This window comes from Rhagoletis pomonella, unplaced genomic scaffold (assembly GCF_013731165.1).
Source record: "Rhagoletis pomonella isolate Grant_MI unplaced genomic scaffold, Rhpom_1.0 Rhpom_scaffold_00004, whole genome shotgun sequence".
In the NCBI taxonomy this organism is placed as follows: domain Eukaryota; kingdom Metazoa; phylum Arthropoda; class Insecta; order Diptera; family Tephritidae; genus Rhagoletis; species Rhagoletis pomonella.
In genome coordinates, this window is record NW_023458558.1 from 4,323,756 (window position 1) to 4,336,517 (window position 12,762).

Here is a 12,762-nt window from a genome sequence, read left to right on the forward strand (position 1 = left end):
TAGGAAATAATACCGAAATCTGATCGCGTGGTAGAACGCACGAACACGGACTGCCAGGCCGCTGGACGTTTTCAAAGTAAGTATACTTACATATCGACACCTGGGTGGAAGATCGACCCATCTCGGCTGCGAGTTCGAAACGCCCTATCTCACGAAACTTTTTAACAATGCCCTATCACAGGATTCGCTGTCAAGTGCTTAGGAGTACCAAAACTTTCCTTTAAGAATTATTTTATTACTAATAAAAATAAAAAGCGCCCCCAGCACCTATTCTTCCTTCCATGCTTGACGCTGGTGCTTGGCAGATTTTTAATCTGGAACCTTTTCACCATGCAAGTTCTCTTGCCCAGCTTTTTCCTTATGCTGATTTCGTTTCTACCGAAAAATCCAACCTTCTCTTTGTACTCTACGCACAAATAATAAGAAAAGGGCGATGAGAAGGCAACATTTTTTGTACAAACGAAAACGCCATTAATTTCACGCGATAACGAATGGCAGAAGTTAGCCCAACTTGTCAATTTACTTCATAGGAACTAGGACATTTCATTAGTATGGTCATAATTTCCTTATAGCAACTTTTTGTTTAGCATTCTCCGCCAACCTACTGAGTCTGTCCAGCTGTTCGACCAAAAAGTTATGCATGGGTCATGTTTGGCTGTACGCAGAGCTGCACTCAGACGGTCTTAGAGAGTACTACGCAATTTTCCCGGATCATATGAGAGACCAAAGTGAAGTTGGGGGAACAGCTCTACGTGATCATTCTCTTTCGATTCTAATCTTCATGGAGGTGTTGCCCAAGAATACTGTAATATTTCATTGGCGAAACTTGATGACGATCCAATCAACAGTAAAGAGATATACATCATTATTGAAACCCCTTCGATGTCTAGGAAGGCGCACAAAGTAACTTCGCTAGCACTGTAGGATGGATTACAATGATTCCGCTTTGGCATTTTGAAACTTAGTTTGTTTCTAGTCAATAGGTCCGATAATCTTTCGACGGACATAAGAGCGAAGAAACTGAAACGAATAGGTATGTATAAATTGATGATATAATCAATACTTCTCTGTCTTTAATGCTGTAACGATACGGTCACTCCTGTCACCCACGTGTTTAGGTGCACTCGGTAAAATCCTCTTTGGCGGTGATAGCGCCAATCAAAAATAAGAAGAACACATCACCAGTATATAAAGCTTTGAACAGTTGAAATAACTCTTCCGCCCACTACATATTGTCTCAACAAAAGATGGGGCCATATATGCTATGATTTCGCAACTAAATGTTAGGTAGCGTGACAGTGGCATTTGCTGCAGCAAACTGATCATAAAAATGTTCTTTTTCGTTGCATTAAAAAAAAAATGCCATTGATATCAATACTCTTTGCCATCAACAATATTGCATTCGCGCATATTCTCGTTACAAAAATGTTATTACTTGCGACTACATATATGCTGAATTAAAACAAAACAGAGACGGTCAAACAAGCGGTACTAATCAAGAACGTAGTTTTCAAAGTTAGTGCCATTCATTGAAGACAATGTCCAGCTAACGGAACCAGATTTGTAAAAGAAGGAAAACAATAACGACCAATTAGTTTATAGCCCCACTTAAAAGTTTATAGTCGACGAAATCAAATCTCAAGTATCTACGCGCATACTTCTTTCGAGATAAGTTAGATGCCATCGTTTGCTAGTTTGGTGGCGCTTTGAAAACTTCTACCTCAGCCATTTAAGCGTAACTATTTAGTGCCCGTGCCCGTATCATATGACAGCACAACCGCTATCTAATATAAGCACAATGCGCATGCGCAAATGCTATTAGCAGTTTAAGCATAGTTACATAGTTAGAGCGAGCGTTGGAGAAAGGCGCAACGCATTTTTGCTTTACGACTTTCAATTAATTTGCAACAACTTTGTAAATGCGGCTCTAACAGCATCCTTTGGAATTTGTTGCCTGCACAGGTCAAAAGTGCGACTGCTGACGCATATTTTGTCCCCGAAGTGAAGTGCAACGCCCGTACATGTTTAGCTGATGAACTGGTCAGTTAGCTTTCGCTGGCTAAATATTGCTCGATATCTAGCTTGTTGGTGCAAAGAACTTTGGGGTTTCTTTCTTTTTCTTTCTTACGCCAATTTATACCTTCCTTATTTCCGGCAAATACTGCACATAACCGTTACGAAATATTTGTGTGGTATGACCACCTCTTGACGGCGTTTATGATAACTAAGCATGCTGGCCACACGATTCTTCATAGGACTGGCCAAAAGCGCCAACCACTTACACGATTATTGTTGTTTACGCGCTGGTTGATGCCAGCATTTGTTCTGTGCGCACGTGCGCTCTGTCTGCTCTCGGTGGTGGACACCTGTACGCCATCGTCTTTGGCCAAATATTCAATATTATAGTAAAATTAGTTAGGCTTTAGTTGGGTTGATTGCTTCGAAAATCATTACATTCAAAAAGTGTCTAGCACATTTCTATTTAATAGAACTGAAATGATAACTTGCAGGCGCAAATATTATATTTTAATTAAAAACGTGTGTCGATTAAATTTTGTAAGTATCCTAGCTGTGGGAATATCATTTTCTAATTGTACGTTTCTATGTATATGCATTGGGATTTTCTTTTAACAAAGCGAAGGAATGGCAAATTTTCTGCCAGGTTTTGAGCAGCAAATAAATTGTTGAGCTCCCGAAGAATTACGAAAAGCTTGGGGTTAAAAATAAAGCTTGAAGATGTAAAAAAAAACAAAAACGAAAAATATACATACACATGATGAAGATTTCGAATAGTCAGTGGGAGTTTCATTTATATACATATATCAGTTTTCTTGCTCCCCATACTAACGGTAAACGTTTTCAAAAACATAAAAAAAGCACATTTTTCAATTCTACTAATAAATAATATAAATATGAAAGTTTGTGATAGTGTGAGTATGTTTGTTACTCTGATAAACTAAAACGGCTGAGGGGAGTTTGACAAAATTTGACAAAAGGATAGGCTGTAAGCTGGATTAGTATATAGGAAGTTTTTTTAAGAGAGTTTTTCAAAAAGTAAAATCAATAAATTAACAAGTTAAATAAAACATTAAAACATGTGTCAAACGAAATCGGTTCAAGAACGAATTTTTACGAAACTACTTTTTAAGACGGTTGCCATCTTTAAAAAAAATTTAAGATTTTAAAGTTTAATTAACAAGTCAAATGAAATATATTAATGTGGGTATTAAGCGAGAGAAGTAACAAAAAGCTGTATTTAAAAAATTATTTTAGGGAGTGCCACCTGTTTAGAAATTCAAAATCAATTTAGCTAACAAATAAAATAATTTTTTTAATATTGGTATCAAATGAAAAAAAGTTTTTAAAAAAATTTATTTAACTCGAAAATATTATTGAAAATGTTGCCACCTACTTAGGAGCTAAAATTAATTTAATTGGCAAATTAACCCTTTCAGGACAGCAAACTTGTTCTCAAAATAAATTATGATTTGAACAGTAAACTTTATATACCTGTTCAGTTTAATACCGGTATTGTAATATTTCATTTAGTTTACCAATTTAAATTAATACCAATTTTTCAAAAAGCTGGCTACCCCCATCAAAAATATTTTCGGCAATAAAATTTCCTTAACTCTTTAGTTTGATACCAGTATTTTAATATTTAATTTATCTTATCAATTAAATTAAATTAAAAATTCCAAACAGGTGGCAACCTTCCACAAAAATACTTTGAGTATGTGCTACATACATACGTATATATATAGTTTTTCGAAAATATATTTCAGGGTTTTCCATTAAACATTTTTTTATATTATTATTTGCATTTGCAACATATTTGCGGCACATGTTTGATTTTTCCCATTACCGCCATAACTTCTCCGCGGCTGATCGCTATCTGAAATATGCATGCAGTCACACACACACACGGCGATTTTCTACGAAGTCAATGAAGTTTGCTTATGTGTTTGCAAAGATTAGATATACGTACATACATATTCATTGTATATTAGTGTCTAGAAAACACGAAAACTTATAGCAAACCTGCTTCAGAAGTGCATTAACTCAAAATTTCTCGTGTGACGGAGAATGGAAAAACAGCGGTTTCTAAGCGTTCATCAATCTTATGAAAAAATGCGACTTTACTGCAAATTTAAGTGACATATCCCTCAGCTTCCATTTACAAGGTATTTATAAAACTGGGAACATATTTATTACACAATATTGAAATTCGCAAATTTTAAGTTAATACACTTCTAAAAGACGCGTGCGATATATATGTATTTCTCTATGCTAGGCAACGTTACCTGCTACCCGACTGGTGCGCACAATTGGAAGACATGCATGAAATTGTGCTGCCTCTTCACCTACGACTTCTTGCAACATAAGTATGTATGTACTACCAAATAGATAATATTTTCAAATTATTATTTTTTTTTTTTGCTTTTGTCTCTGCTGCTGTCTTGAAGATTCTCACGTCAATTACTTGCAGTTACTTTGCTGCTTGTGTGTGTGTTGCTATATATGTATACACGTCTTTAGCAACTAGCGCATTAAACATAACACTCCCATATCCATTCATTCTTTCATTCGGGCATTCATTCATTCATTCATCTGTTCATTTCATTTACCCCTCTGAACAGGGACAGCCATACGCCTCGCTTGCCTTTGGCTTCCCCAGCTGACTGGGAAGCACGTTTGTATTTTCCCTTTTTGTCAACACTGTTCAACGAATGCATATAAATGTGCAAACATACATACATATGCATGTGAACATGTACTCCATACTAACCAAAGCAGCTCAATTGTGTTGCACGTTGCTTCTAGGTAAATGGCATTCGTAACGAATTTCCCAGTGTGTGCAACACGTGCATACAACAATTACAGTCACCGAATTTATTTTCCTCAAGACAATTATTTTTTTTTATTATTTGTTTATTTGACATTTGGGTTACCTGCCAGCCAAGAAATCGTTAAAATGCTCGGGCTAGAGGTCACAAATTTATTTCAGTTCATGTGCGGCAAACAAAAAGCAAAATCGTATTGTATTTGTACATTTATTTTTACTACTTTGGGTGTTGTAATTTTCGTCGATTTTTCTGTTATTCTTTTAAAAAATTCCAAACATTCCAATTTATTAGCCATGCTATGCATGTTTACTTCATTTCCTTTTTCGAAATTGTGTACTTTACACCTTAATGGCATGTTGAAGGGGCGCATTACAAGCAATTGCAGTAGACAGACATCGGTAGCGGGGTAGTGTCTCTAATGAGTTAATGCTTTTTACTTCTTTGGGAAAAGAATTTAAATTCATTGATTATTTTCTTGAGTTGAGTGTGACATGCAATAATAAGCTTTTGAGGGTCTTATTTTATTGATTTTTAATTAAAACAATAGTTCTGAAAAATATAAACATAGCCCGCATGGTAAAGAAGTATATAATTTAATTCAAGGTGTAAATCCCTTGTAGATGTGAAAATACGATTTTTTGTCATTCTAAGGATGGACAATATTTATAATTAACATACCGAGCCCTAACCGCCAAAATAACGTAAGCGACATTTTTTTCAAAATTTTTTTTTTGATGCAGAAGTGCATATAGATGCTCTAGGAATATTTCTGCAATAAAAATAAAATTTTGGAAAAAATGTCACTTAGGTTAATTTGGAGGTTAGGGCTCGATACAATGAAAATGAAAAATAAAACTTTTCAGGCGATATACTAGTTTAGATTGCGAGGAGGGAGCAGGTTACGTAGTTACCACGACCGAAAAAATATACTACAGGTCTTCTTTAATCCACGCGAGGTTTCTTAGCTGAATGCCATTAAGGCCATGTGCTTCTAGGTACGCTGACCGTTGGAAGCGAAGTTAAGTCCTGGAGAGGGCTTCACAGTGGCACATAATGTGCCCTGTCGTTTCTGTTCTCCGTAGCAGAACCTACACTGAACAGTGCTTGATAAGTGTTACTCTACCGTGACCACTAATAAAATTTATAAGAATTTCTTTTATTCTTCTTCTTGATATATCCGGTATGAAGCACTTCGCCCTTCTATTACCATCCGTATAGATATCGCATGCTACTTTTCCCTCAATTAGAGGCGTTTGCCTGGTGCATTTCGTTGGACTAAAAATACTTTAGATATCTTGAGTAAAGTGCAAAAAACACATACGACTCTTTACCGTTACACGAGGAAATATGTAAGATATGATTCTCTCTCTCCTAGGGCAATTTCCTAGCTATATGAAACTCATAATTTTTTATGCAGTCTTCGTTTGGTGAAATGTAAGAGCAAATACATGCTACACTAATCAGAAGGCTGGAGCTGGTACAACGATGCGTGCTCATTTGAATCAGTGGCGCACTGAAACCCACTTCCAATCTGCAAAGATGTTGCAGCAAAGGCTGCAGTCAGATTTAGGTTGATCTCTGTGCTTAAATGATTCAGGACTTGGACACTCTGATATTCGACATTATCACCAATAACACACAAATCACAGCGGGGCTAGATTTGCACCAATTCGCCTTTCTCCACTCACACAAGTCTGCACGGATATGTTGAAACTAGACGGGATAATCGTCGGTTAGGTCTTTTACAGTAAACCATCTTTTATCCTTAAAATTTGTCTACAAGATCAGTGTAGTTTTTTTCTGGCAGAAGTAGCTGACATTAAGTTATGAGTCGATTGGCTGCTAATTTTCGGGACGATCGCGTCTGAATATTTTGTTGTCAGACTTACATATGTACATATATATGTAGGTACCCAGCCACATTATTATTATAGCAAATTGAGGAAACAGGTTGACGGAATTTTGTTGTATAACCAGAATTGAGCATGCACCATTTCACCTTCCGATATGGCAATCTGTTATTTCTATTTTTTTTGCCGGAATACATTTTAATACTTTGTTTAACCTGTAACTCAAATTGAAGGACATACAATTTTACGGCAAATGAATTTTATGAGAAGCTTTTCATCTCAGGAATATACTCAGAGTTTTTCTCCGCAACTTTTCTCATCTTGTGATTCTTCAGCCTTGAGTTTTGTCTTAGTTTCACACAAAACTGATTCTAAGAAGTTAACCTACTTGTCAATTTCTTTTCTGAAATAATTAGGTCTTTCGGTAGTATGGTCAAAATTTCCTTTGTCATTTCTCCAGTCGGTTTAAATACGATTAGCAACCTGTACCCCGTTTTGCGGTTAATACAACTTGTTAGGTAATAATATTTCCAATTTTATATTCGACGTACACATCATTACACGTTAAAGATTTCTGTGCGGTTCGCGTTACTAAACGAAATGAAAATTTTAAGAAAGAATAATTTTTCCATTTCCCGACTTTTTTTCACTAGGTATTATCAACAGACTTTCCTTTTTCTTGAGGAAATAGCATTCAGAAGTTAATTTGTCCAATTAAATAGACGTTGTTGCTTATAAACAAAAGAAAATTTAGTTTGTAATCAATGTAACATGAAACCCATAGATTTATTAACTTCCCCCATGGAAATTGTTTTATTATCACAATCAGATAAATAAGTATTTTCTATATTCCAAAGACTCAACGCATATGTACATATTTACATATGTTACCACGTTTATATGTTCTTAAAAAACACTACGAGAATTACTTTCTCTATTATATTCCGCTAATAAATATTTGGCTTGTAGTCGTTATTTGTAAGCATCTAATCGTTTGCAGGTTTCCAGGTAAGATGCGTGATACTAAATAGTACAATAATTTCGTTCACTTAAAAACCGTATTCCGGAAATGTTGGCTTCATTCGCTTTGGCATATACATTGGTGATCGTAGTCTTTGACCGCATATTGTCAACATTTCACGACACCTATCACAGCTGCAAATCAAACCTGGCAAACAATTGCTCATAGCACCATACCGTTGACACATCTCACCCAAATTACTATAACAAACAATTCGATTTGCACATGCGGTCCGATTCATATTAATTTGTAGTTCACCTTAAAGGATAATAAAATACATACATGCATATATTATTTAGGTCACTATAGGAATTTCTTCAAAAAATAAAACACAACAAAAAAAAAAGATCAGCAGCCTGCTTACCATGCGCACAATTTAAAGGATATTCGGTTACACTTGGACCACAATCCACGGATTGTTGGAAAGGTGGCCTGAAAATGTATATTTTTTATCTCTTAACATTGCTATACATATATATATGTATTTTCAACTTACATTCCCTCTGTTGAGCGACACCAGAACATTAGCGTCAATGCCAACATCCAACTCAGCTTGGTTAACCAACTAGTGCGCGAGTACACCATACCACTATAGGACATTTCCCCTTATCTTCTTATTTTTTAGTAACGATTAATAAAGCACTTGAATATGTATTTTCATTGAGGATATTTTTGATTTTATAGCACCACTCGTTGTAGCCACCTTAAGGCTACCAATGTATTTGATGTCTGTGACAGAAAACTGTGCAGCCTTTTATAGTCGATTAAGATCCTGAGTACACTTCTACTGACTCACATACATACATGCACATGTATTCTATGTAATGCAAATTTCTAGGAAATTAACTTAATTATATATTCTTGGTCACTTAGGCGACTGTTAATGAAATTTCGAATTAATTTTTCTGACGTTGACTAGGATGGGATTTGTGGGTTCGTTGTTTAATTGATTGATATTGGTAATAGTAGTGGTATTGGTAATGGTGATAGTAATTGAAGGGGTAAAGGAAATGGTGATTGTAATCGTTATAGTAATTGTAGCGAGAATTGTTATGGTAATGGTAATCGTGGTGATAGTGGTAATAGTAATGGTAATGGTAATTGTAGTGGCAGTGACAATGTTAATGGATTTTAATGGTAATGGTAGTGGTAATGGTTAAAGTAAAGGTATAGTAATGGTAACGGTAATGGTAATGGTAATGCTGATGGTAATGTTGCTAGTAATGGTAATGGAAATGGGTAAGGTTAATGGCAATGATAATTCTAAAGGTTATGGTAATAATTATGGTAACGTCCATAGTAATGGAATTCGCTATGGTAATGGTTATTGTAATGGAAATGTTATTGGTAGTAGTAATGGTAATGGTCATGGTCATGGTTATATGATAAGGGTAAAGGTATGTTCACAAAACACGTTTTTGATTCCTAATTTGTGATACAAGAAACTCTAAATTGCATAAAAAATGTATACACAATTTATGTATAAAAAAATGGTTTTCCAAACGTGAATCCAAAATGATAAATAAGGCGCCACAATATCTGTAGTGAACAATTTTTAAAGGCCGGGCTTGCGCTGAAGTAAGTAAGCAGAGCTTCATAAATGCAATTACATTACAATTGAAGGGGTTAGAATCAAAAGGATCTAAGTAGATCTGATATTTTTTTGAGATAATTAAGGTCAAAGTTGATTACATATTGTAAATGATTGAACGCACTTAGTGGCATTGTGCTACTATGATAAACGGCCGAGTAATCATAGTCAATTTATGTACAGTAGACTGCATCACTCCCCATACAAAAACAAAAGCGGTATCGTTCTTCCACTGGAATTATAAAATCTATTATATTTTAAGACTTCCGCCAAAATATCTCGCAAAAATATTAAGATTTACGTGAACTGGACCGATTTGAAAATACCTCCAAAAAATTGTTTTTTTTTATTAATAAAACCAGTTTTTTTTTAATATATTTTGAAAAAATTACCTCAGATGACTGAACACTTTAACCCTCTAGTAGGCAGAACCGCCTCCAGTCGGTGGTTAACTAAACACATTTTTAGTGCACCTATAATAATTTTTTTCTATATTCGTAAGGCACGATCTTTAGACAAAAATCGTACCCTTAAGGCGATGTAAATTTTAATCCGTTATGTCAATCCGTTTTATTTTAATCGGATGTTGAATTACAGACTTTGAAAACACGGTTAAAATTAATTATTTCTTGCTTTTTAGTAATTTCGGAATTAAAGAAATTTTTTCTTTTGAAAGATTTTTTGATATAAAAAAATTCGGTGGATTTCGTTGTTAAAAGCACCGTATTTTATTATAAGTTTTACAATTATGTCACCATTCGAAATGGAGAAAATTGCTTTCGAACACAGACCGTCTACAGACCGGCTTGCCGACATATAAAACCCCAGTTTTGCATTTTTGACCATCTGCAGACGGCATTGCCGGTTCGTAGGTCAACATTGTGTAAGAGAAAGCTGAAAATATGTGTAAGTATATCGGCGAGCCCGTCTCCAGACGGTCTTGGTTTTTCTCCCCTGTAGGAAATAGTTACTATCACAGATCGAAATGGACATCAGTTTTGGATTTCTCGGGCTAAAATCACCCATTCCTGAATTTTTCAACTCATAAAAAAATTGTCATACTAGAGGGTTAAGCTTAAAAAGTTTGCGTAAAAATATTTACAAAAATTGTTCTACGGAATCATACAATCAGATTTTTGATGCTGTTTTTGCACTTTCTTCCAAGACTGGTTTAAGAAAAACTTGAATAACTCAACCAAAAACCTTACCAATTTAGACTTCTGAGGTATTATTGGTCAGGTATTTTCTCCCCCTTTTAATTTCTTTGCGAATAAGCTCATTTGAAGTATAAAAGAGGTAAGAAAAACGAGTATCATTCCATGTTGAACTAAGATGCGTTGGTATTGGATAAAAAAAAATTGGGACGTGAAGAGTTTTTTGCAAAGAAATAAAAAGGGCGAGAAATAAACATCTTTCCACTGATACCTCATAAGTCTATATCGGTAAAATTTTGGAGCAGTTATTCAAGTTTTTCTTACTCAAATCTTTGAAAAAAGTTAAAAAAACCGCATCAAAAATCTCATTACTACACCGTGCAACAAAAACCAAAAATTTTTAAAACACACGAATAAATCAATATAATCACAAAACTGAATTTGAAACGTAGCTTTCTGAATTCGAATTGCAACTTTCTGAATTTAAAAAAGAAATTCTAAATTCGAATTTCTGAATACAGATTGCAACTTTCTGCACAAAAACTGAAAAAAGTGTAGACCACTCTAATGTAGGTACATGTCTTAATTAACATCTTATAGTTTTCTTATTACTTATGTTCAGTCGAATAGCGTTTCATTGGCGCATTGTTACCATCCCACTGGCCTACAGAATTTCCATTTTATAAGTCACTCGCGGCCCACGCGTTACGCGCTTCATTGAGCAATTAACGACGGTCAAGGATAACGAGAGAAAAAAACTGCTTGACAGTGAAATTTGTGGAAAAATGTCTAAGCTTCCTTTATTTAATCGAAACTGTCTGCAATCAGTGTATTGAAATAATTAATGCTGCATAAATTACGATTCAAGGATGAGGCTAACAAAAGTAAAAGCGGCTATAAAAGCCTTAGCTGCTTCGAAGAAACATCATCCAATTCATCTGCAGCGAAACAGTTAGAACAAAGCTAAGAGCCGCTGAAACGCAAGACTGAAAGCAGAAAAACCCAAAAGCTACTGTGACATTACCAAAAAGATTTAAAATGTCATATCGTGGTCTCGGCTTGTTGACCAGACTGTGCTTCACGCTCGCACTGGCTTTGATTTTCCAGCTAAACGGAATACATGGCATGTAAGTAGATTTGAAAACCGCATACCTTCACATTTATAAGAAGGTGTAAATAACATTCTTTCTATTTCCTCGCATCTTACAGCCCATTTTTTCCAAAACCTATTGACTGTGGTCCGCCCAATGTTTATCCTGAGCTCTGTGTTCATGGTAAATTGAATATTTGTGTAGTAGGAAGTTAATTTATTTTTCATTCAACAAATGTTTCTAGGTAACTTCAGTGTGAATTTCAACCCTGAGTTCTGCCTTGCACGCACAATATGCTATAAGGGTCTGGGTGAGGCCTGCCAACTGTATGGAGAGGCAAGCGATTGCAGGCCAGGCTTATACTGCAGCTGCGACCGCTGTAGTCGAAAATTGACGCTCTGCGGCAGCAATGTACCCAAACTTTCGCCTTGGGCAGAGTTTGCGAAACGCATGCAACCAAATCTGCAGGAATACGGTTTTTAAGCTGACACATTTGGTTGTCGGCTGTTGGGTGTTCAACAATGAATGAAACGAAAAACTAAAATGCAGGCTCAACTTGAAAGATATACATTTGCATATGCACTATAATATGTAGTACTCGTTTAACTAATTATTTAATATTTAACTGGAAAAGAATAGTGACATATTGCAGCCACTATGCATATATATAAGACTATTACTTAAAATATTAAAACCATTCACGAAATGTCGTTTAAATATTCGTATGAAATCATTTACATTACTCATGAAATAAAGATACCGGCAATTGAAGAAAGTATTCTATCTGTAGACGTTTTTTAAAGCTACAGAACTTAAAAATAATGGTACCTAGGAATATTCCCAGTTCAGCTCCATTTAATTCGATTTTGTTTGTGTAAAAACGCTCTCATTTAGTTTTTGTATGAGATCTGCATCAGGCCGAAATACTTATATTTGTACCAATGTCAGGATGAATGACACGGGTAGTATTAGTGCCAAAGCCATGCATAATCTCCCATGCGCACTTTAAGGATTACGGGCCCACTAGCCCGACTTTGTTGTTTGTCCTGTAGAAATTGAGATGGAAGGCGAATAGTGGTGTAGCCTGTCCTATACAGTGTAACACGGTTAGGAGTAGCTCTTGATAATGGTGAGTTCGGGTTGGAGGTATTCCTTGATGTAGCTGCGGCACTTGGTACAAACAAACTATTTTTTGAAGGAATAAACGC

At 35.4% G+C, this 12,762-nt stretch overlaps 2 protein-coding genes across 2 annotated transcripts; one reads left to right on the forward strand and one right to left on the reverse strand.

Annotated features, from left to right (window-relative positions):
• Nucleotides 1-7,638: 7,638 nt before the first annotated feature.
• On the reverse strand, nt 7,639-8,429 carry LOC118738366. The gene is made up of 3 exons (XM_036469289.1): nt 8,215-8,429; nt 8,083-8,150; nt 7,639-7,976 (listed from the first exon to the last, which is right to left on the reverse strand). Exons 1-3 carry the CDS (start codon nt 8,316-8,318, stop codon nt 7,747-7,749), a joined length of 402 nt encoding a protein of 133 aa, XP_036325182.1. The 5' UTR covers nt 8,319-8,429; the 3' UTR covers nt 7,639-7,746.
• A 2,977-nt stretch (nt 8,430-11,406) lies between these two features.
• Nucleotides 11,407-12,332, forward strand: LOC118738368. The gene is made up of 3 exons (XM_036469290.1): nt 11,407-11,590; nt 11,673-11,737; nt 11,799-12,332. Exons 1-3 carry the CDS (start codon nt 11,502-11,504, stop codon nt 12,035-12,037), a joined length of 393 nt encoding a protein of 130 aa, XP_036325183.1. The 5' UTR covers nt 11,407-11,501; the 3' UTR covers nt 12,038-12,332.
• Nucleotides 12,333-12,762: the final 430 nt, after the last annotated feature.